General features: G+C 44.7%; 1 protein-coding gene across 1 annotated transcript in view; it reads left to right on the forward strand.

The window, feature by feature from the left end:
- Positions 1-497: 497 nt before the first annotated feature.
- Positions 498-22,989, forward strand: part of LRIG1 (leucine rich repeats and immunoglobulin like domains 1) — a 117,335-nt gene continuing 94,843 nt past the window's right edge. The window contains exon 1 of the mRNA XM_066245897.1: positions 498-1,403. Coding sequence (XP_066101994.1) covers positions 1,171-1,403 — 233 coding nt within the window. The 5' untranslated portion in view covers positions 498-1,170. The remainder of the gene's footprint in view (positions 1,404-22,989) is intronic.

Raw genomic sequence — 22,989 nt, forward strand, 5'->3', positions numbered from 1 at the left:
ATATGTGTTTTTGCTCCTAGAAGACACCTGGAGTACCAGTGCTTTAATCTAAATTTTTGGCCCTGTTCGCAGCCTGGGGAGGAGGAAACTTTGGTGTCAGATAGCTCCTAAGGGTGTGGGGGCACGTTAAACTCTCAATCAATTTTTTCTCCTCCCCTAGATCCACAAGGCAAATCTTGACTCCTCCTCTCCCCAATCCGCATTCCCCTTCTCCACCAACTGTCAGTGCGTCCCCTTTTAGAGCCGGGGACTCCTCCCCCTTTCCCCTCCCAACCCCCCCCCCCTCAACCCTTCACACCTTGGGTGGGAAAAGAGAGTGGGGCGGGGTAGCTAGCAAAGCTGGGGGGGCGGGATCATGGTGAGCGCTCCAATGGTCGTCCAGGCCGGACGCTGAGGGCCCTGGAATCCAATGAGCAGCAGGAGGGGGCGTGGCGGGGCGCGGTGCAAAGCATCCAACGTGGGCCGCAGGAGGCCGCTGAGTGCAGAGCCCTGGGTGTGTGTGAAGGCCAGCGGCCGGGGGTGGGGCTTCAGGACCGGCCGGGGCTGGGCGTTGGGGAAGCGAACCGCGAACAGTGAGCGGCCGATTGTTCCACTACGAGGTCGAGGTCGGCGGGGCGCTCGGAGGAGCCGTGCCTTGTCTGGGACTGCGCGCGCGCTCAGCAGTGAGCTCCGGGACAGCGAGGCGCACGGGGCCCTTGGAGGAGTGCAGGGGTGGTCGTGCCGTCCAGCCCGGGTTCAGCTGCTGGGCTCGCGGAATCTGGAGGAAGATGCCCGCGGACGGAGAGCTCCGGCGGCGAGGCTAGCGCTGTCCTGGCAGCGGCAGCAACACTTGGCGTGCGCGGGAGCCCCAGCCCCGGCCAGGACCGCGGCGAAAGGACGGGGAGCGTCCGCCGAGCACCCCTGCCTGGATCCGTGGGCTTCGCAGCGAGTACAGGCGGATCGGCCCGAATGGGCGCGGGGTTCGCGGCCGCCTCCGGGCGCTGCAGAGCGGCGCGGGCACCGGGGGCCCGCTGAGCGCCGGAGTCTCCGCTGCGGAGAGAACTTGTGCCAGCGGCCATGCTCCGACGCAGAGCCTAGTGCTGAGCGGAGTCTCCACGGACTCACTTGCGCCGCGGTCGTCCCGGACCTTGCAGCACCCGCGCCCGGACTTCGCCGCGCACTCCAGACAAGATGGCGGGGCCGGTCCGGGGAGCGCAGGGGGCCCCGCGCTGCTCGCCTTGCTTTCACCTCCTGTGGCTGCTGCTGCTGCTGCTGCTGCTGCTTCGGCCGGAGCGGGCTTCGGCCGTGGCCGGCCCGCGGGCGCCTTGCGCCGCTGTCTGCACTTGCACCGGGGACTCGCTGGACTGCGGCAGGCGCGGGCTGGCGGCGCTGCCCGGAGACCTGCCCTCCTGGACACGGAGCCTGTGAGTGCCGCTCTCTCGCGCTCCCTGCGCCCAGGGGCTCTGTCACTTGGGGATGGGGCGGCGGGGGTGCTTCTCCGGGAAAGCAGTGCGGGTTCAGTTGTGTGTGTCTGAACTTGTGTGGCCTGGAAAACTGTTAGCGTGAATCGTGGTGGTGGGATTGTGCTCCGGGGTCCGGAGGATAGAGGGCGGGTGTGAGAAGTCTGCAGGAGGAAAGGTGCGTTGAGAGGGTCTGGAGGTGAGTGAGCGTGGGTCGTGAGGGCGTTGTGGGAGTGAGTGCGCGGGTGTCTGGTGTCTGGAGAGAATGTGAATGCAAGTCTGGAGGTGAGGTGTGTGTGTGTGTGTGTGTGTCTGTGTTTGTGTAGAGTGGGAAACATCTGGAGGGGAGAGTGTGAGGAATGTGAATGCAAGTCTGGAGGTGAGGTGTGTGTGTGTGTGTGTGTCTGTGTTTGTGTAGAGTGGGAAACATCTGGAGGGGAGAGTGTGAGGAAGTCTGTCTGGGGTCTGTGGGTATGTTGTTTCCTTTTTTCCTCTCCTGAAACCCAACTCTTTGGTATCGGAGCTCCTTGGTCTTCCAGTGGGTAGTGAATGAAGGTGACTCTTGGCTCCAGTCTTGCATTTACATTATTTATTAGTGAGAATATGTGTGAAGCTGCCTTTTCTAACCCAAGGATCATGGTGGCCTGACTTGGCTCTTGCCAGGTCCTCCTTCCCTGGAGGACCCCCAAATAAGGGGACTTTGAGAGTTCCTGGAAATCTGTGAATGGTGGGAGTTTGTCCTTTTCTGCCTGGTGGGCATTTTAGGAAACTGTGTTCCAAACCTGTCCTGTCTGTCCCCTGCGGGCCCCCTTGGGCTTGATGCTCTGGTGGAGTGGGGCCCACCCTCTAGCATTTCTCCTTCATAAATAGTGCCAATTAGTTTTAGAGTCGAGTACTTCAGAAGAGGGAGCCAGGGACTTGGTTGATTTAAGCAGAGTTTGTTTCGCTCAAAAGCTCTTTTCTGTATTGTCAGGATTTTGGCTATTTGGGAGGAAAAAAAATACAATAGAATTTTGTAAACATGGTAGAGTAAAACAGTTCTTTAAAACTTTTAGACAATCTGGTTCATGAGTCAAAATCCTGTTCAGTTATCAGTAATTAGCATCTTTGCAGAACTGTAAGTGTCTTCCAGAGAAGGCCTAGCTTGAGTAGCTTGCTTTTTTTTAGTTGAGTAATTGGACATCTTTTTTAGAACATAGAAGAGGCACAGTAGTAACCTCAGTCATGACATTCACTGTTTAAAAAGAGTAAACAGGTGACACAAGTTTTAACCAACACCTTTGGCCTGATCTAAGAAAATGTGGTTTGGTGGGGGCAGAGGGGGTGATGGCAAAGAAGAGAATTTAATTCCTTTTTAAGGTGGAGGTCTTGTACCTCTGAAAGTGGGGCCCAGTTTTAACTTGGACCACACTACACATTGTTGGACAGTCAAGTACTACAGTGTTCTGAAGCTGAACCCTTGAGTTGTGATGAGTATTCCTTTCCATATTCTGCTGTTTCTGTCCAGTGAACATATGGGTTTTAATGCAGGCAACGGCTGAGTCAAGTACTGTGAGTTAGAGCCCAGCATTGCCATTAGGTAGTATTTTTTTTTTCTTTTAGTCTGAGCAGTCTAGGGTATTGTGGTTTTTCCTCTTTACATACTCTTAAGGTAGTTAAAAAATTTTTTTTAAAACAAAGTTGTGTGGGCAGAATCAGAATAACTGCTTCAGTGTTCACTGTTGGAAGAGCAATTCCCAATGCCGTGTGTCAGTGGCATTGTGGGGAAGGTGCTTAAATCCGAAGTGGTGACTTCCCAGAGAGGACGACAGGGTGTTGTTCTCTTATTTGCACTTTTCTTGTGGTCAAAAGATTTAATCCGATTTACCTTGCCCTTTAATTTTTGGAGCAAAACTACTGGTTGTTTTATGAACTTTCTGTTGCCTAGGAGTGATGTTTCACCTGGTGTAAATACCTTTAAAATTGCAATCTTTTCTTTTACTCAGACAGTTGATGATCAGTAAATACCAAACATGATGCTTTGAGCTTCAGTAGACTTGATTATACTGATTATGGTGTTAACTGATTAGATGTGAAGATGTGAAGAATGTAACTTCTGGCTGCACAGTGTTCAGTACAAAAATGGTTATCCTTTGAAAAATTGTGAAATTATTTTTATTTCTGATTAAAGAAAAATCAAATTAACATTTGGGCTTTTCCCCCATTTTCTCTAGACTTCAGATTTCCCCATTTAAATCATTAGTCTTAGTCTCCATTAGTATATGTATATGGTTATACGGTTTATATTCCTGGCTATGATTCAGCAAAAATTGAGGGAGAAAGTCTCCGTATATAATACAGTAAAATTTGTTGTAGTTTCACCAAGTTTATACTAAGTGTGCCTATATTGCATCTAGGGAGTGCTTTCACCTAATCTATAACCCAATGAACAAGATTTACTTCATCTAGTTCAATCAATTTCAGGCTGTGGGTTTGAGACAGAAAGAGAACTTTATTTATTTATTTATTTATTTATTTTGCTTTTGTAAACAGTGCATCTAATTTTAGAGTTGTTCATAGGCCTAGCATAAGGAAAGGAGAACTTTTTAATAGTAAAGTTAGATGCAGTTTAAATAGAAGGAGTGAAGTGGTGTTCATTCCTGGGGCCTGAGGACTCCATATTCAGCACAGTAACTTCTAGTTGTAGTAGCTGAGTTGTAACTGAGTCTGCCATCCCATTACATAGGTGAGGTCATCGTAGTCCAACCAGCACATACATAAATAGCACCAAGCATGTCAAGCCTTATTCTAACTTCCCAGAATCTTACAAGTTGATCTTCTTAGAACTCAGATGTTTGCTTTCTTTGAAACTATTTTTGAGAGCATGGCTTCAGAAACTGTTGAAGAGGTATTAAATACAGTGTACCTTAGGCTTTTATCTGTGTCATAGTGTTGAGCAAAGTTTTGCTAGCTTAACTGCTCTGGGAGCTGATGATGGCCTGGTGGGATTGTGATAGGAAGGAAGGGAGGCCGGGGAGGAAGCACAAACCCTGATTCTTGTTCTTAGTGTTGAGGGAAGCCCATAGGGCACTCAGAAGCAAAGACATTCACTAAAGGACACCAGATGTGGTTATCCTGTGCCACATAAAGAATGTATTGGTTTGGGCCTCTTTTTATTAAGTGTCCTTATGTGTTTCCAGTGCCTTAAATCATTGGTTTGGGCACATACGTGGTGCTTATGATAACGTTAGAAAATAAACAGAAACTGCAGTTGCCATTGTAGTTGTGAAGCAAGAAAGCCTTTGTCTTTCAAATTTTACAGCTGTGCTGGCAGGTCCAGGTGTACAGAGTGCTGTGAATTTAAAGTTTGGAAAGTACTTCCCATCCTGTTTATGCAAAGTAGATTTAAACTGTAGATGACCAAATTGTTCAGGAACTGAAACTTAGATTCTTGGGTTTTTTTGTTTGTTTGTTTGTTTAAGAAGTAGATTATTGTCCGGATTGTCCTGATGTCTTAACTTCTGCCCATTTCTGTTTTATGTCTTTATATCACCTAACAAGAACTCAGGAGACACTGAACATTCCTACTTGTCGGGATAGACCAAGGGTGGTTTGGAATAGTGAGCCTTTTACACATGGGGAAATGGCAGAGAGAAAATCTGAAAAGTGCGAGGGCTTCCAGAGTTTTGCTTTAGCTGGAGCTCAGGCCTCTGGCAACAAGCGTCAGAGGCATGGTCCTGCTTCCTCTCCATGCCAGAGTTCTTGACTGTGACTAGTTCTCCGACACCTTTCTGAGTTAGGGAAAGCCTCTGGTAGAATTGGTTGCTTTGAGAGAAAGTTCCCCTGATAGGAATTATGGCCATAAAATCTAATTTTGGGGTGCTTAGAGACACCCTATCCAGTGAGCTGTGTCGGCATGCTGTCCCTCTTGCCCCCCTTTGCAAGGGACTGTTGTAAAAAAAAAAGAAGGGCTCCTCTGTTTCGGTTAGTTTCACAAACTTTGGACTTTTATTTTCAGCAGTGATTCTTCATCTTCAGAAAGATGAACGTGAACCAGTGCTGTGTAAAGAAAGCTGGTGGCCATCCTTGTGTCGGTGTCCCCGCTCTGCTCTTTGGGCTGAAGGCTTTCCCTCCCCGCAGGGTTCATTTCTTCGCCTGGGTTCCCCAGGCAGCCTTCCCTGAGCACATTGGGATGGCCTCTGGCTGACCTTCCTCTCCCTCAGACACTGCTCACAATGAAGGGGCCTCGCCCCCATTCTGCAGAGGTGTCTCCTTGGCGCAAAGTCTTTTCATACCCTCTCTCTCAGTGTGGACAGGAATGCGAGGGAACAGGAGCGTTTTGTGTGTCTTAGCAATGCACCTGGCCCAGTTTTGTGCACCTGCTAGAGTCCTGCAGCTCTGTTAGCTGGAAGGCAGAGGAGGTTTGTTTAAAATAGCCTATGGTTATTTTAAAAGTAACATTCACAAGCAGGGAAACCTAGAAAAGGGATCCGTTGATTGAAAGTCACTGTAAGCAATGAAGAATGCTGGTTGTCCAAGGTCTTCTTATTCTTTTTTTTCATATGTTTAAAACTCAAAAGGATTCTTGGGACATACCCCATAGGTTTCAACCTATCAACTTTTAAGTTTCATGGGCAAGTCTAACTTTGCACTCTTTTTGAATGAGCTTGGTGACATTTACTCACTGGGGACCTTCTCCTTCCTCAGACTGCAATTTGAAACCCTGGGGGTCTTTTAAAAGCCATAGAACTCTGGGCTGTGTTAATATTCAGAGCTGTTTACAATGGATGTAGTTTCAAAGGCTGAAGGCCTTGTTTTGAGACAGGAGGGTGTAGGGATGGAGGAAACATTCCCAGGCAGAGGAGGAAAAATATCTGAAAATCCCCAATGTTCCCTGGCCTGTGGGAAATTTAGGGACGGTGAGTAGGTTTTTTATGACTTAAGAATGACATTGAGGCTGTGGGGTCCATTCCATCTACCCCTGGCTTTAGTCCATGTTGTGTGTCAGTAATGTACTTTTCTCCTGCTTTTATTTTGAGGGCAAGTGTGGGAGTTGATAAGAAGCTCAGATCTCTTATCTCTCCATGCAAAGAAGTAGGATGAAGACTAGAGGTTAAATTTTTCATAATAGTTTACCCTCTTGGCCCTGCACTTATTTTTTATATAACTGCAGAGTTTAGAATAGCTGTTCAGACTGACCAGTTAATTGCCAGTTATGTGACTGGGGCTGAGAAATTTTCTAGTGAAGAACTTGCTACATCCATTATTGTCATTAAACAAAATGCATGGGTAAAGATTGTATTAAAAAAATGAACATTGTGTTTTGTAGATGGTCCAGTTGGAAGTTGCCAACTTGTATTCTATATGTTATTCTTGAGTGGATATGTTTATGTATTTTTCTTATCCAAAAGCTTTACAGTTTATATATTTATATACTATTATGTTTTATATAATTTAATACTTTGTATGTGCTTTCGGTTCATGTACTTTTATATATTGTCTTCTGAAACATAAGCTACAAATCCAGTCTGTTTTTATAAATCTTTTTTTTTTTTTTTTTTTTTTTTTGCATTTTTCTGAAGCTGGAAACAGGGAGAGACAGTCAGACAGACTCCCGCATGCGCCCGACCGGGATCCACCTGGCACGCCCACCATGGGGCGATGCTCTGCCCACCAGGGGGCGATGCTCTGCCCATCCTGGGCGTCGCCATGTTGCGACCAGAGCCACTCTAGCACCTGAGGCAGAGGCCACAGAGCCATCCCCAGCGCCCGGGCCATCTTTGCTCCAATGGAGCCTTGGCTGCGGGAGGGGAAGAGAGAGACAGAGAGGAAGGAGGGGGGGAGAAGCAAATGGGCGCTTCTCCTGTGTGCCCTGGCCGGGAATCGAACCCGGGTCCTCCGCACGCTAGGCCGACGCTCTACCGCTGAGCCAACCGGCCAGGGCCAAATCCAGTCTGTTTTTAAAACAGCTGTTCTCTGTTTTGCTGGGTCTCAAGCCCTCAGTGTCTGGCCTTCAGTTCTTCTCAGTGCCCTCTCTAAGGGCCTTTGCTGCCCTGCTGTACCAGCGTCATGATGGGGAAGAGAATAGTGAGGGTGAAGCGTTTTTCACTTTTTTTCTGTTAAATTCTTATCAGGTGATCACACTGAGCACACACCCTTCGCTAGGAATAGTGATGAAGAGATTGAAAATTATTTCTAGGGTCCATTCCTTGCTCTAACACCCTTCGCATGTGTGTGATTTGGGACGAACCTCTCATTCATTCTTACAAGGGATCATAAGCTATCTGACAGCTGCTGTGAGGACCAAGTTAGATGGTCCCATGTGCTTAGTTCAGTTCCACAAGGTGGGTCAATCATCTTGCTGATGATTCCAGAACACAGTTTGAAAGTTAAGGTCTCATTAGATCAAATTTTGCATGTTCTCTCATGGCCAGTCTCTCCAGTCAGATTTCCCAGTGACAGCGGCTCTCCTGGGTAAAGTTTGATTTCATGATATGACGGCTTCTGTTGGATTGGGCTGGGCAGCAGGGCATCACCCAAGCAGCCTTTTCTCATAAAGTTTTTGGTGATATGTGTAGAGAGAAACAGGGAAACTTCATGTGCCCTTGGGAAGCTCAAACAGGCGGGAAGCTGTGAACAGTTGCAACAAATTATAAATTAGAAAAAATTACCAAGGTGGTTTATAAATGTAGCCCAGTTGTATAAATACTCCTGTCTATTAGCATTATTTTTTGGGGAGGTGGGGTGTGGGAAGGAGACAGGAAAGTGAGAGGCCCTTAAACTAATAATTTTATCCTATTATTTCCCAGGGTTTCATTGAAACTGAGCCGGACCGACTGAGGTGCAAGTAACTCCTCTCGGTCAACAGCTTGGAAAAATGCAGGTGCGCTCCTCCAAACATGGGTTAGGTTATAGACTGAGGGGCCGGCTGAACCCTGCTCCTACCTACTACCTACTCCTCTTTGGAATATTTGAGGGAGGAGGAGGTGTGAGGGGAGGTGACTGCAGGGTTGTATGCAGAGAGCTGGAGAACTCAGATAATTTGTTTTGGTTTGCTTGCAATCCTAAAGTAACTGTAGGGGACCATGGGCAGTAAACACAGAGTCATCTGAGGAATCTGGCAAAGATGCCACCTGAAGAGCAGTGTGTGGTAGCTCCTCTACACCTGTACCTGTGTCCCTTCCCCAGTGAGTGGCCACAGCTCACAGCCTTGCCCACAGGAGTGGTTATGACTGTTTGCGTCTTTATTGTTTAATCTCGCACAACCAGTCAAGTCCGTTGTGTGAACAACCAGTCCGTTCATCCCTGCAAGTCTGATACGTCTTTGGTTTCCTTATGAACCAGGATACAGGTTCCAGTCACTGCCTGTTCAGTTTGTTTTGGCAAAAGGTGCCATTCAGGGAGTAAAGAAAGCATGGCCTGTCTCTTTTTAAGCACTTTGCGTTGATTATTCTTTAAATTTTTGTTGTGCACAGGTCACTGATCTTTCAAAAGATCTGCAGGTATTGTTTTTCTAAGGTCTCACATTAGAAATGAATGAAATGAGTGAGGGTCTGTCCCACAAGTTAGCTGGATGTTAAACAAATTGGCCTGACCAGGCAGGGATGCAGTGGATAGAGCATCGGCTTGGGGCGCTGAGGATGCAGGTTTAAAACCCCGAGGGCGCAGGTTTGAAACCCCAAATGTCTCCGTCCAGCTTGATTGCGGGCTCACCAGCTTGAATGTGGGATCATAGACATGACCTCATGGTCACTGGCTTGAGCTCAAGGGTCGCTGGCTTGAGCAAGGGGTCACTGACTTGGCTGGAGCCCCCCCCCCAGGCACATATGATAAAGTAATCAATGAACAACTAAAATGCCACAGCAATAAGGTGATGCTTCTCATCTCTCTCCCTTTCTTGTCTGTCCCCCTTTCTCCCTCTATCTCTCTAGACAAAACAAAACAAAAAAACACAGAGAGAGAAACAAGGTGAAGATAATAGGGTTCTCTGCCCCCACCACTGATTAAACATTTTTTTACAATGTTATCTTTTTTTTTTTTTTTAAGATTTTATTTATTGATTTCAGAGAGAGAGAGAGAGAGAGAGTCCGGGAGGAGCAGGAAGCATCAGCTCGCTTCTCGTATGTGCCTTGACCTGGCAAGCTGGGGGTTTTGAACAGCAGCCTCAGCGTTCCAGGCCAACGCTTTATGCTACCACAGGTCAGGTGATAGCGTCATCTTTTAAGACTCCTATATGTAGCATATATCAGGGGTCTTCCCTACCTTCGCTTCCTGTCCTGTGCTCCTTCCACCAATCTATAATTTGCTGTTCAAATAATTTGCCACTTATCTTGGTCAGAGCATACCTTGCACTGATAAATTCCCTCTCACTGGGTTACTTGCTTGATGGTAACCTGTTAGATACAATGAGAAGGATTGAGCACTTTTGAACTGGGGGACAGATAATCTGGCTTTAGTTCCAAATCTTGTAGTTGCAGTGTTCTTTGTGTGGAAGCCTTTGTAGCGCGAGTCTGAGCATTTAGTGCTGGGTGAAAAGAAGTTGGCTGGCCTGGCTCTTCCTGGGCAGTGGTAATTGCAGCTGATGGGGAAGTTGGCGGATGGGGATAGGGAATCTTTCTTGTGAGAAGAGAATATGAAAAGTGATTTAAAACAAAATTTTGAATTAAGTAAACAATGGATATGCAGCAGTGAGGTATTTTAAATAAACTATCTCACTTCTGTTGGTATAGGGTGTTTTTCTTACCTTTTACTCTGGGGATAACGGACAGCTATACAACTGGACAGAATACTGTGATGAACTATAGACCATCCCCCAACTTCAGCGATTATCAGCCTGCTCCTTACCTTGCAGCTCTTTTTGTTTGCTCTGCACCCCAGTACCCTTCTCCTCTCCATGTTTTTGGGAAGCAGGTCCAAGACTATCACTTCATTTGTAAATTTTTTTTAACTAATAGCTTTATTGAGATATAATTCACATATATAGTTCACTAAAGTGTGTTTTAAGAAATGTGAGTTTGAACAACTTTTGAAAAAATCAGCTTTTAAATGTTCTTTATAAAGAGAATCTTGCTAAGCTATAAATTTACAGAATGTTTATTGAGAACAGTGTGCACTCTTAATTTGTGTTTTCAGAATACATAGTTTTTTTCCCCTCTTGGGAGGTGTAATGCCGGTGGCCGAGGCCAGGCAGGTCCACACTGGATTTGGGCAGATGGTAGAAGAACTGTGGAGCCAGAAAGGGTTGGGTTATTCTGTTTAATAGAGTCTCACAATGGCAGACAAGCACACAGGCAGGGGAAACTGCTTTTCACGGCAGCAAGTCAATGAACAGCGAAATGGCTCCTCGCAGTGCCAGGCAGGCAGGCAATCTGCCCTGAGGAAAAGCACCCATGGACCTCCGTTGGCTATACGCAGGAATCTGCCCTGAGGAAAAGCACCCATAGACCTCCGTTGGCTATACGCAGGAATCTGCCCTGAGGAAAAGCACCCATAGACCTCCGTTGGCTATACGCAGGAATCTGTCCTGAGGAAAAGCACCCATGGACCTCCGTTGGCTGTACACAGGAATCTGCCCTGAGGAAAAAAAGCACCCATGGACCTCCGTTGGCTGTACGCAGGAATCTGCCCTGAGGAAAAGCACCCATGGACCTCCGTTGGCTATACACAGGAATCTGCCCTGAAGAAAAGCACCCATAGACCTCCGTTGGCTATACGCAGGAAGCACCCATGGACCTCCGTTGGCTATACCCAGGAAGCACCCATGGACCTCCGTTGGCTATACGCAGGAAGCACCCATAGACCTCCGTTGGCTATACCCAGGAAGCACCCATAGACCTCCGTTGGCTATACGCAGGAAGCACCCATGGACCTCCGTTGGCTATACGCAGGAAGCACCCATAGACCTCCGTTGGCTATACGCAGGAAGCACCCATAGACCTCCGTTGGCTATACACAGGAATCTGCCCTGAGGAAAAGCACCCATGGACTTCCGTTGGCTGTACACAGGTGGCTCTGCCACATGCTCATGCACTAACACAATGCAAGGGAGCAAGCCTAACACAGCTGTTTTCCCTATAGGAGGGGCTTAGAGAGGTCTTTTGTCCTAGAGTCCTTTGCCAGAAATGTGCAATTTGATTAACTCTCTCCCCATCTAACTGTTAATTGGGAGGTTTCTACTATGCTGTTGTTGATTGTAATCCATTTGTGAACAAACATTATTACGAGTGGGTTATTTAAAAACTGATTTTCAAGGTCTTAGCTGGGTGGTTCAGTGTATAAAATATCGTCCCAGTGATCTGAGGTAACAGGTTCCCTGGTCAGGGCACATAGGCGATGCCATCAGTGAGAGCACAACTGAATGGAACAGTTAAGTGGAAAGGCAAGTTGATGCTTCTCTCTCTCTCTCTCTCTTTTTCTCTCTCCCTCTCCCTCTCCTTCCCATTCTCCTTCCCCTTCCTCAATTCCCTTTGCCTCTCTCTCAAATCAATGGAAAAATTAAGAAAAAAAACTAACAACTGATTTTTCAGATATTGTTACTTATCTGATAAGACATTGGTTGTAGTTAAGTCCTGAGTCTGAATTAATGGTTGTTTACTTTGCAAGTCCTGACCTTCCAGCTGTGGCTACTTGAGGCTGCTTTAAATAGAGTTAGAAACACCCTGTAAGAAAAGCCTCGAAAAGCAAAGAATCAGGTTCCTGGAACCCTCTGTGCTTGACTTATACCTCACACAGATTTGAAAATGCTTTTCTTCAAATAGTTGCAGAATGATTTTGTTCTGTTTTGTAAAAGTCCATAGTTTCATTTCTCCAAAGCCTCTTACTTGTTTTTTTTTCAGGAGCCCCTTTTAGAATAGCTTTCTTGATGGCTGCAGCTTATGTAGGAATCAGAATGTAGTCATCCAGATACCATTCACTTGATCTTAGTTTATACAATGATGTCCATATTCTATTTGTGAAAATCTAATGTCATAAGATTATAGAGTGTTCAGTGGTTTATTTTTATTTTTTTTACAAGGACAGAGAGAGAGTCAGAGAGAGGGACAGACAGACAAGAACGGAGAAAGATGATGAGAAGCATCAATCATCAGTTTTTTGTTGCTACACCTTAGTTGTTCATTGATTGCTTTCTCGTATGTGCCTTGACTGCGGGCCTTCAGCAGACCGAGTAACCCCTTGCTCGAGCCAGTGACCTTGGGTCCAAGCTGGTGAGCTTTTTGCTCGAGCCAGATGAGCCCACGCTCAAGTTGGTTTCCTCGGGGTCTCGAACCTGGGTCCCCCGCATCCTAGTCCAACACTCTATCCACTGTGCCACCGCCTGGTCCGGCTATTCAGTGGTTTTAAAAGCTGTCTAGCATGGTCAGGTTAAACTCGTGGACGTATCAAGCTTAATTAAATTTATATGATATTTAATTAGATACCATCTTAGAGTGGATTCTATATTTAGAAAAGTAGAAGCACATGCCAAAGGGTTTTAAAAAAATTATGGGGTGGGGACTTAGAATTGAGAAATTTCAATTAGGAATCTAATTTCTATTTTGCAAACTGGAAGAACTTCATTCTTCATTTGATTTCAGCAGTGCTGTCTCTTGGTACTGCAACATGAATCTTGCTACATTTTAGTTTTTTTTTTTTTTAATTAAAAAACATTTTTTTTGGTCTGTGATTTCCTCCCTCCACCTGGGCTGGTGTGAGTTTCTGGCACACAGGTTCCCAGAGCTTGCACAAGTTACAAACAGCCCCAAGAGCTCGTGGCTCCCAGGAAGTTGGTTGTTGATGTAACAGTGATGGATGCAGATGCTGCAGCTTCATTGGGGCAGGATTTCCTTTAGAGTTCAGAGGAGAAGAGGTCCAAAAAGCAAACAAAATGCTTTGCAGCTTTTAAGGTCTGCCTCATCCCAGATTCCTCCAAATGCTTTCTCAGATTTAGTGTCCATGTAGGACTCTTGGCCACGGGTGGTTTAGCCTCAGTGAGGGATGTGCTTTGCCCAAGAGAAAAATAAGGAACTCTTCTATGGAGATTTTTGGATTCTTTCACAAGTTCACTTGAAACAGTCCTTAGAAATAATTAAATTATATTGTATTCCAGACTGTCTTAAAATAAAGGGTAGCAAAACACTATTCTTTTTGGGGAAGGGAGCCAAGAGAATTTGATTATATGTGAAATCTTCCTCAGTTCATCTTCCTGGGCAGAAAGGAGCTCACATTTTCATGAAGTTTCTTAAAGGGGTTCTTGAGCAAACAGGAATAAAACTACTGACTAAAAAGGAAAATATATCATTTCTTAAAGCTATGAAGGCAGGGATGTTGTAGGATGGGAAAATAGCCCATGGTGGGTCAGGAGACCTTGGGGTTTTGTCCCTGCTCTGCCCCAACTGGCAACATGACCTTGGGCTAATCAGTTTCTTTTCTGTAAAAGGATGTCTGATTTCTAAGACTCATTTTCAGGTTTATGATTTTACCCTAATTGAAGCAAAAGAGGGAATAAATTTACTACTCATTGGATGGTAACAATTAGCAAATCTGTGTGTCTAGGATACGTACTTAAAAGTAATTTTTGTATGGTCAGTGCTTCTGAGTGGACTCCTCAGACAGAAACCCTGGGCAGCACAGGAAAATAGGGTGTGCGTGGGGACATTCAGTGAGGGAACCTTTTGTGGGCCCGTACGTGTTGCTGAAGGGGAGAAAATACTCCATGGTGTTTCTTTGATGGTGCCTCCTTTTTTCGTGTGACTCAAGGGGAACTGTGGAAGCTGATGCAGACCTACTTTTAGATTCCTTAATTTCGCTTTTAAGAATTGAGGTCAAAAACAGCAAATAAATTAAGGGCACATTTTCCCAAAGAGTCACCTTTCTCTTGTTTCTTAGAGCCTCTGCGGGCAACATCTCTGTCAGGCAGGTCTTCAGTGCGTAGTGGTATGTAGGGGCTGCCGATAAACTGCCTTACAGGACTAGATGGTCACCTGTGACAGACTCGCTAGTTATCACCAGAGGAGGGGCAGCGACACACCTCTCTGTCCTTTCTCAGCTGGCTCGACATTGAGTGTATGCAGGGAACATATACTTCAACATCAGAGTAGCTTTCAGCCTTTCTGCTGGGAAGATCTGCAGTATGTACTTTTCAAGGTGGAAACTCAGTAGCTTTAATGTGTGCAGTCCAGTGGCTTGGTTTCTCTAGTTTTGGTTTTTTTGGGGGGTGGTCAGGTTGATACCACTTCTGTCCATCTGCCTGGGTTTTCAGTGGTTTCTTCTTGTTCAAACACTCTGTTCTTGAAAATCATGATCCCTATCATAATTGGACTTGTTAAAAGACTTTGTCCTGCCAAGTCTAGAAGCTTCTATTTTCTGTATTTTGAATATCTACCTTTCTTCCACATGGACTTTGTTAATGCCTTCAGTGGAAATTCTTGGGCTTTTCTCTTCCTTTCACTCATTCTTTGTCCTGTTTTTATAAGGAGGAACCATTGAATTTCTTCTTGGGAGCAAATTCTTGGAATTTTGGAAACTTGTTTGGAGATACAGCTAAAATGCAGTGAAATTGGAGGAACAATTAGTGGTTTGGAAATTCTTGACAGGAAGTTTAACAGGAATTAGGGACTAATTTAGGACTAAAGCAAATAGTCCAAAGGACTAGAGTTTATTTTTTAATTCTCTTTTTAAGACCTAAAGATGGCATTTCCCATGTGTTTTCTGAGATTGAAATAGGCCAGATGATCCTCCCACCCTTTGAGCCTCTTATCACTGTCAGACCTTCTGTTGTTACTCACTGGCTCTCATTCTGATGAATTTAATTTTTCATCTGGTCCTCTCCTGCAGGATCTCAGTCCATCCTGTTAGGTAAGTTTTCACAGATCCCAGTCTTTTTTCTCTGTTTAGACTTGAATTCAGCCGGATTGAATTTCATGTACATAAGAATCCCTCGCTGATGATATGTTTATTGAGCTCTGATATTCACATTTTCCTTGCTTCCCAAAGGGTTTTGAGGTTTACTTCTAAAGTGTGACTCCTAATTGACTTGTGTGGAGGACTTTACAAAAGTGTTCCAGAACTTAGATACCAGAAGTAAAAGGGCATTTTCTTTGTGCTGAGGATCTGTGTTCCCATGAAGAGCCAGGGATGGTTCAGGGATGAGTTCAGAGGGCTTTCTTCAATGCCTGGTTCCCCTGCAGGGCCGACCTTCAGTGACAGTTCATAGCTTGTGGGCTGTCTGATACTCTGTGGCAGAGAGAACTTTTGGAGAGGATATTTGACCTAAAACAAAAATTGTAGATAGTCCTCTCTTTCTTTTCCCTTTCTCATTTTCTACTTTCTGCTTGAGAACCACTTCAAAGAATCGGATGTGTTGGTGCCAGACGCCATGCAGTTATTGTTAAAAGAATTTGGAAATATAATTGAAAACAAACTTTGCTGAGCAGAGTTGATCTAGGCGAGTTCTTACTTCGAGAAGGGGATTCCAAGTTTTCCCTCTATTTGGAGCTGATGTCTCTGAACACTTGTTCTGTGAGATGAATCATCTGTGAATTCTACATCTGGGAGTTATATATTGGGAAATGGCATTCTTTTTAAATGTAGTAGAAACACAAAAGCTTAAAGTTACAGTGTAGTTGGAAAATTCTAGTCAGAGTTTTAAAAAATGAGTATTGAGGTAAAATTGGCCAAATAATTGCACTTGAGAGTGTGATACCTAAAATAGACATGTTTGTATGTGGAAAGCAATATGACAGTCACACTTTTTAATTGGGACCCCCTCCCTTTTGTTTTGAAACAGATGATATTTAACAATTTTTCATAAATATAAAATAACCAGAATCATTATTTAAGGCAAATATGACTTGAGAGTCTGAATTCATTTTACCATTTGTCTTAAACTCTTCAAATATATTCAAGCTGTGTTAACCCAAATAATGCAGTGTTAAGGCGTGGGTGGGGGGAATAAGGCATGTCCCTGTTCTCTACAAAGCTCCCACTTCCTCCTGTGGGTGTGGTAAGAGAGGGTAGTGTGGGCCTTGCAGATGAAGCTGCCATATTGTTAGCTGGCACAGTGGTAAGAGTGGTGGCTCTGGAGCCCAGAGTCCCAGATCACCTTGGGCATTTTTCTTAGCTTCCCTCTGACTCAATTTCCTCTTCTGTGAAAAGGATAATTGTAGCGCTCACCTCACTAAACTTTTTATGAGGACAAAATTGAAATACTTTATAATTTTTGGAAGAGGGCCTAAAACACAGCAAAAGCCTGAGGTTAGTTATTATTATTATAACTATAGCAGTAATAGTGTACATTTTTGCAGCAGGACCCAGGTACATTAACTATAATTTTATTATCACCTTAACTCTATGAAATATATTACTTCCATATTCTACATGAGGCCTGACTTGCACAGGGTCTAGCACTTGCCAGAGTTGGAACTCAGACCTGACTCTGCGTGATTGTATTTTGAAAGAAGACTGAGACTAGTTCTCTCTGCCTCCTTGTGCTTGTCTTGTGCCTCCTTCAAGTCTCTGAGTTCCTTGAGGCTGTGATTGGCCCTTCCACTCTCCGTACCTGCATACAGAGCAGCTGCTCTGTGACAGTGCCTTAAATGTGATTTCGAAGAGCGTGCGTCTTCATTGGCAGGTTAGTGTGTCAGAATCCATTTTTGGTGTGCCCCTTTGGTGAAGGGGGTGATAGCATATGTCTCACCATCTGTTGTTTATTGTTTCTGTTAGGTTGTGGTTTGTGTTCCTAGTCCTTGTTTCTTTGGTTTCTGGAGCAACTGCGAATATTATATGCTCGGGGATCAACAAAAGTAAACTATTTATAAACAGTAAAGTATCCTTGGGTTTGGAAAGTGTTTTTTTCAAATGCCTGTATATTTGGTGGCTTTATTATAATCTTGCTGATGTAGCCTTAGACAAATTGCAGATTGAGGCACATTTAAAAGACGGGCAAGTCCTAGGCCGGCCTTGTGTAACCAGCTTACAAACAGCCTTGGTGATAAGGCCTTGGTGTTAACGCCGACCTGACTGGTGTATTTTTAACTCCAGAACATATAAACAGTTTAGCCTGCCTATGGAGTTTATACTCTGCCTGAAACCCTTGGCATGCTTGGGTTATGTGGCCCTCTGAGATATATGTGTCCTGGGAGATTGCTCTTGCTGGGACCCACTGTTCCCTACCTTTCATTTAAAAAAAGGACCACAGTGAAGACATAGATGGAAGGAAGAACCGTGGAATTCATCAATGATTTTGTATAATAAATACACTGCTCACAAAAATTAGGGGGTATTTCAAAATGAATATGAAGCGATAAAATGTTCTTTAGTTTTTGTGAGTAGTATATTATGTTCGGCTTCTCTTCTACACTGTTTCTGTGTGTTGTGCAAACTTCGGGGGAATAGAGAGCTTCTTATTCACATCTCTCTTGCCCCTTTCTTAGCCACAGGGGTCTTTGCACAGTCGCAAGTTGGAACATATGACCCCCTCCACCTCAAGTTTTGGCTATCCATCTGTCTCTCCATTCACTGTTCCTTCCTGTCTGGCTTCATGTGCCCTGGCCACTACGTGGAACTTTCTCTAGGCTGTTAAAACGCTATGCATGTCACATGTTCCTTACATCCTATTCCCTCTGCCTGAAGAAATGCTTTTCCCTCTTTGTCTTGTAAACTCTTATCATCCCTCTTAAAAGTCTCTTCCCATGGAAACCATTGCCAGCCTTCGTTCTAGGTTAGATCCCTGCCTGAGGATCCTGCAGTACTTTATACAGAAGTTTCGTGGGATATTTGGTTATTGTCTCTTGCCCCTGTTAGTCTATATTTCAGTGATTTTCAACCTTTTTTTTTCATGGCACAAACACACACTAATTACTAAGGTCAGTGCCTCTGACTAAATACAACCATTTTCATCTCATGGCACAAATAAATTAGTTACTAAGGAAGGAAGAGGTCAGGGCCCCTTTTTCTTTAGTAATTAGTTTATGAGTGCATGAGAAACAAAGGTTGAAAATCACTGGTCTATAAGATCCTTGAAGGCAGGGACTGGCTTTGTTTCTGATCCACCTTTGTTTTCCTAGACTTCAGTGCAAAGCCTGAGCACATTCATTGCCCAGTACAGATATTGAAGGAGAAACAGCTATGGGTGTTCGTTCTATGTGTTCCTATGAGTCCTTTAGAAATACCTCTCCCAGACACTTAGGATAATTAAGGCCTCCTAGGGGCTTGTCTGTTTGTACATTTCCTAAATATCCTAAATATGCCTCATCTATTTGATAGTTTCCTCCATCTGCCACCAAATACTAGTGTTGAGAAACTTAGAAGAATGGAAGGAAGGCAGGAAGAAGCAGCAAATAGAACAAAACTGAAAGAAGACAGGTAGGTAATTTACATGCCACACTAAGAATTGGTGAAGACTCTCTGTTGTGGAAAGGTGGCTTTTAAATCCTCTATCCAAGTATTGTAACTGTCACTTCTTTTCAGTTAAAGCATGTGACCTGCATCCCACATGGGGTCCTGGGCATCGCTTTCCTTCTGGACCTCAGGTGGCTGACCTTGGGAGGTGGGCTGGCCTGGCAGCTCTCTTCTGTGTTGGCTTTGGCAGGGGAGCCCACAGTGCATTTCCCAATTGTGACATGGCTCTCATCTGCTCTTTGCTGGAGCCGATGTTCGGAGTCTGCTTTTTCAGAGTTGACACTGCAGGGGATAGTTGCTTCTTACACAGACTGTCTAGACACCCTTCCCTTGTGGTTATTCTGCTCAGTTTATGCTGAGCCCTGTCCAGGCAGCTGGTTTGGGTTGCTTGGCTCTGTTATATTGCTAAGTCCTCTACTTTGACAAAACAGGTGGCCAGGCCCAAGTTGTTTTTCTCCCTCTTTGCTGGCAGAGAGGGTAAGGCTGGTCTCCTTGACCAGAGCGAGCTGTGAGAACACTAAGGGCAGGTTACCATGCCTTCAGTAGTTCAATCCAAGTTAGCAATTTAGAATTACAGAAGCTTCGAGGGCAGGAGACTTTGGGTAGTTGGATTTCTAAATCTGGCCCATTTGGGCATGGATCTCAGGTGTGGGGAGTTTCCTTGAGATGCTCATGAGAGGCAGTGGGAAAGCTGTGTTCTGCCCAGTGAGCTCTGCCTCCTGTTTATTTTAATGGTGTCGCGGACCTGGGCTGTGGTTCTGTAGGAAGGCCCTTAGGTGCCCAGTAAACCGTGACGGTTACAGGGCTTTTGTGCTGTTGACCTGTTTGCCTAGTGACCATGTTTTTATTTTAATTACTTTTAATTTTCTGATAGACATGTTATTGAATAAAGAGGAAACTACAAGAAAAAAAGGAATAATTGATCTCATTATGTATTTAATGACAAATATTACTTTGTTGTATAAATTTCCAGTAATGTCTGTCATTGAATCTTCTGTTCGGGGTAATATTTTTTAAACAAAATGAGGGTTGCTATTCCTGTGTAATTCTCCTTTGAAAAAAAATTTTTTTTTAATTTTTTTTTTCTGTATTTTTCTGAAGCTGGAAACGGGGAGAGGCAGTCAGACAGACTCCCGCATGCGCCCAACTGGGATCTACCCAGCACGCCCAACAGGGGGCGACGCTCTGCCCCTCCGGGGCGTCGCTCTGTTGCGACCAGAGCCACTCTAGTGCCTGAAGCAGAGGCCAAGGAGCCATCCCCAGCGACCGGGCCATCTTTGCTCCAGTAGAGCCTCGGCTGCGGGAGGGGAAGAGAGAGACAGAGAGGAAGGAGAGGGGGAGGGGTGGAGAAGCAGATGGGTGCTTCTCCTGTGTACCCTGGCTGGGAATCGAACCCGGGACTTCTGCACGCCAGGCCGACGCTCTACCACTGAGCCAACTGGCCAGGGCCTCCTTTGAAAATTTTAATATTGAGGCATAGTTGATATTACATTATACATTATATTAGTTTCAGGTGTACAACATAATGTGTGCTCTTTTTTAAATGAGTCAATAGCATTAATTTTTCTCTTCAACTTTATATGTTTTTTTAAAAATATGGTTTACTTCATAATTAAACTTTCCCTGATATTGGGCATTTAGGTCTTTTCCTAACCTGTGGTAAATGTCCGTATATATACCTCTTTATACATTTCATATTTTTTAGGAGGAATTACTGAATCCAGATTGCTTTGGATTTGGTTGGCACCATTGCTCCTAAGACGCCACTAATTTATGTTAGAACTGTGCCCATTTCTCCCACTTCATCACAAACATTACTTTTTTTTCTGTAACCGTACATCAGTTGCACTGAATTGTTTTAATCTGCATTTCCTTTTTAATTTCTTTTTTGGATGCTCAGTTAGGCAAATAAACTATCTTAGTGCCCTCAATTGTGAACTTTGGGCTTGAACAGAAACGTGTGTCCCGAACACAAAAAGTGATGTGCTTCTGAGTAGGAAGAGCCTCTTCCCCCCAGGTGTCATTGCACAGAAAACTGTGCCTTGTGTGGGCATGTCACGGATTGTGGCTCTGAGCAAGGAAATGTTTCTGTGTTCATATTAAACTGAAGTTGATTATGTGTTCTGGAGGGGAAGGTGGCAGTGGCTTTGCAGACCCCGGCTGCAGCCCCAGCCCGCTGAAGCCCAGCCGAGCCAGCCCGCGGTGCCTGAGCTGCCTGCCCTACAGCTGGTAGGAATCAAGAGCAGATTCGCGTGGTGGAGAACCTTCAGGAACAGCTTCCAGCAAATGGAAATTATTTTAAAACAAATTGATGTGGTTTTTCTGTCAAACCTACTTGGAGCATAAACAAGGTTGGACTGTAAGCTGTTTCCCTTCTGCAAATGAGCCCGTGTTTGGAATGTGGCTTTCAGCAAAGTAAACATGGTCTTGAAAGTAAGTTGTCATTGTGTTAGTCTGATTTGAAAAATAAGCGTAGTGAACTGTCCAGCGTTCTCTCCTGATTGGCTCAAGACGTTCCTTCGTTTGTCTTCCTGCCGCAAATGGCACTATTTCATATAAAGGTTTTAAAGGTGGGGAGTAACTGGGGTTGAGAGGGTTAAAGGGACAGAAGTACTGGGTCAATTTCTGTGGTAAGATAAACATTTTAATCTTAACCTCTTTGCTATGGAGGAATATCAAACACATCTTGTGAAATACTTAACTCTGTGCACATGGACGTGGGCATACCCTCTGATCCGTGCATCTTGGAATTCTCTGTCAGTTGCAAGGTGGTGCTTTGACCCAAGGGACAATTCCAGCTTTATTAAATTGGTCACAGCCCCCCAAGAAGGCAAAAACAATGCTTTTAATGTTCTGATTATATATTAATGAACAACCAGGCCAAGGGATACTTGCCAAGAAAGCTACACAGTGAGAAAGCCAACAGTATCAGAGTGAACTTTGCACCCTGAAAGTGTGAATGATGGTGGGTGAAAGAAGTTTATTGCATAAGGGGAGCAACTGGAATCCCTTTGATGTTGGTTAGCATCCTGGCCCCATTAGACTTTCTGACTTCCCAGTTAACTATGTCTTTGCTGGTGAATGCAGTGGTATGGTGCTTGCAGTCTGAGGAGACCTGCTCTGGTCCTCAGAGGACCAACAAACCGTACCTATGGGAGTAAATGGGGTGTGGGGGGCAGTGGCCACTTAGATCTGCTTGCAGTCCACTTCAACAAATTTTAATCTGAAACGGAAACACACAGTCACCCCCTCCCAACTTTTCCTCTGGAGGGATTTTTCCAGAAATAGCTTGCTGTTCTACATCTGCCTGCCCCAACCACAGAAAGGGGTTTGATCTTAATCAGTTAGACCAGGGGTAGTCAACCTTTTTCTACGTACTGCCCACTGTTGTATCTCTGTTAGTAGTAAAATTTTCTAACCGCCCACTGGTTCCACAGTAATGGTGATTTATAAAGTAGGGAAGTAACTTTACTTTATAAAGTTTATAAAGCAGAGTTACAGCAAGTTAAAGCATATAATAATAATAATTACCAACTACTTTATGTCGGATTTTCACTGTTTGGCAGAATAAATCTTTATAAAACAACTTACTATAGTTAAATCTATCTTTTTATTTATACTTTGGTTGCTCCGCTACAGCCCACCATGAAAGCTGGAGTGCCCCCTAGTGGGCGGTAGGGATCAGGTTGACCAGCACTGAGTTAGACCTTAATCTTATCTAACTAATGTATTTTCCTCCCCATTGTGGTGACATTTCCTCCTGCCTGTGGCTTTTCTTAATTTCTGAATGGCTAGCCATTGTGAACCCTGCTTTCCACGGCTTTTAAGTAATTTACTCAAAAGAAGAAAAAAGCATTCTTTTGAAATCCTGAGAATTTTGTTTTCTGCAAGAGGACAAACTCCCCCTGAGGTTTTCCACTGCTGACGGATTCATGGCCGAGTTGTGGTCCCAGTGGGCTCAGGCAGCAGGTAGCTGCTGGTTGGGAGAGCGGCAGTTTTTGAAGGTGGCATCGTGGCTTTAGCATTCGAAATGTGGGTGTTTTGCCTGCTCCCTACTTTATTTAAATAATCTACTAGCACTTAAATGAAAAAGGTTATTTCTGCATTTTCATGGTGTAGAAATAGCTAGGTAGCATTTTTGATTGATCAGTCAATTGATTTCAGAGAGATAGTAAGGGAGAGAGTAACATTGATG

The sequence above is a fragment of the Saccopteryx bilineata genome, chromosome 10, assembly GCF_036850765.1.
Source record: "Saccopteryx bilineata isolate mSacBil1 chromosome 10, mSacBil1_pri_phased_curated, whole genome shotgun sequence".
Classification (NCBI taxonomy): domain Eukaryota; kingdom Metazoa; phylum Chordata; class Mammalia; order Chiroptera; family Emballonuridae; genus Saccopteryx; species Saccopteryx bilineata.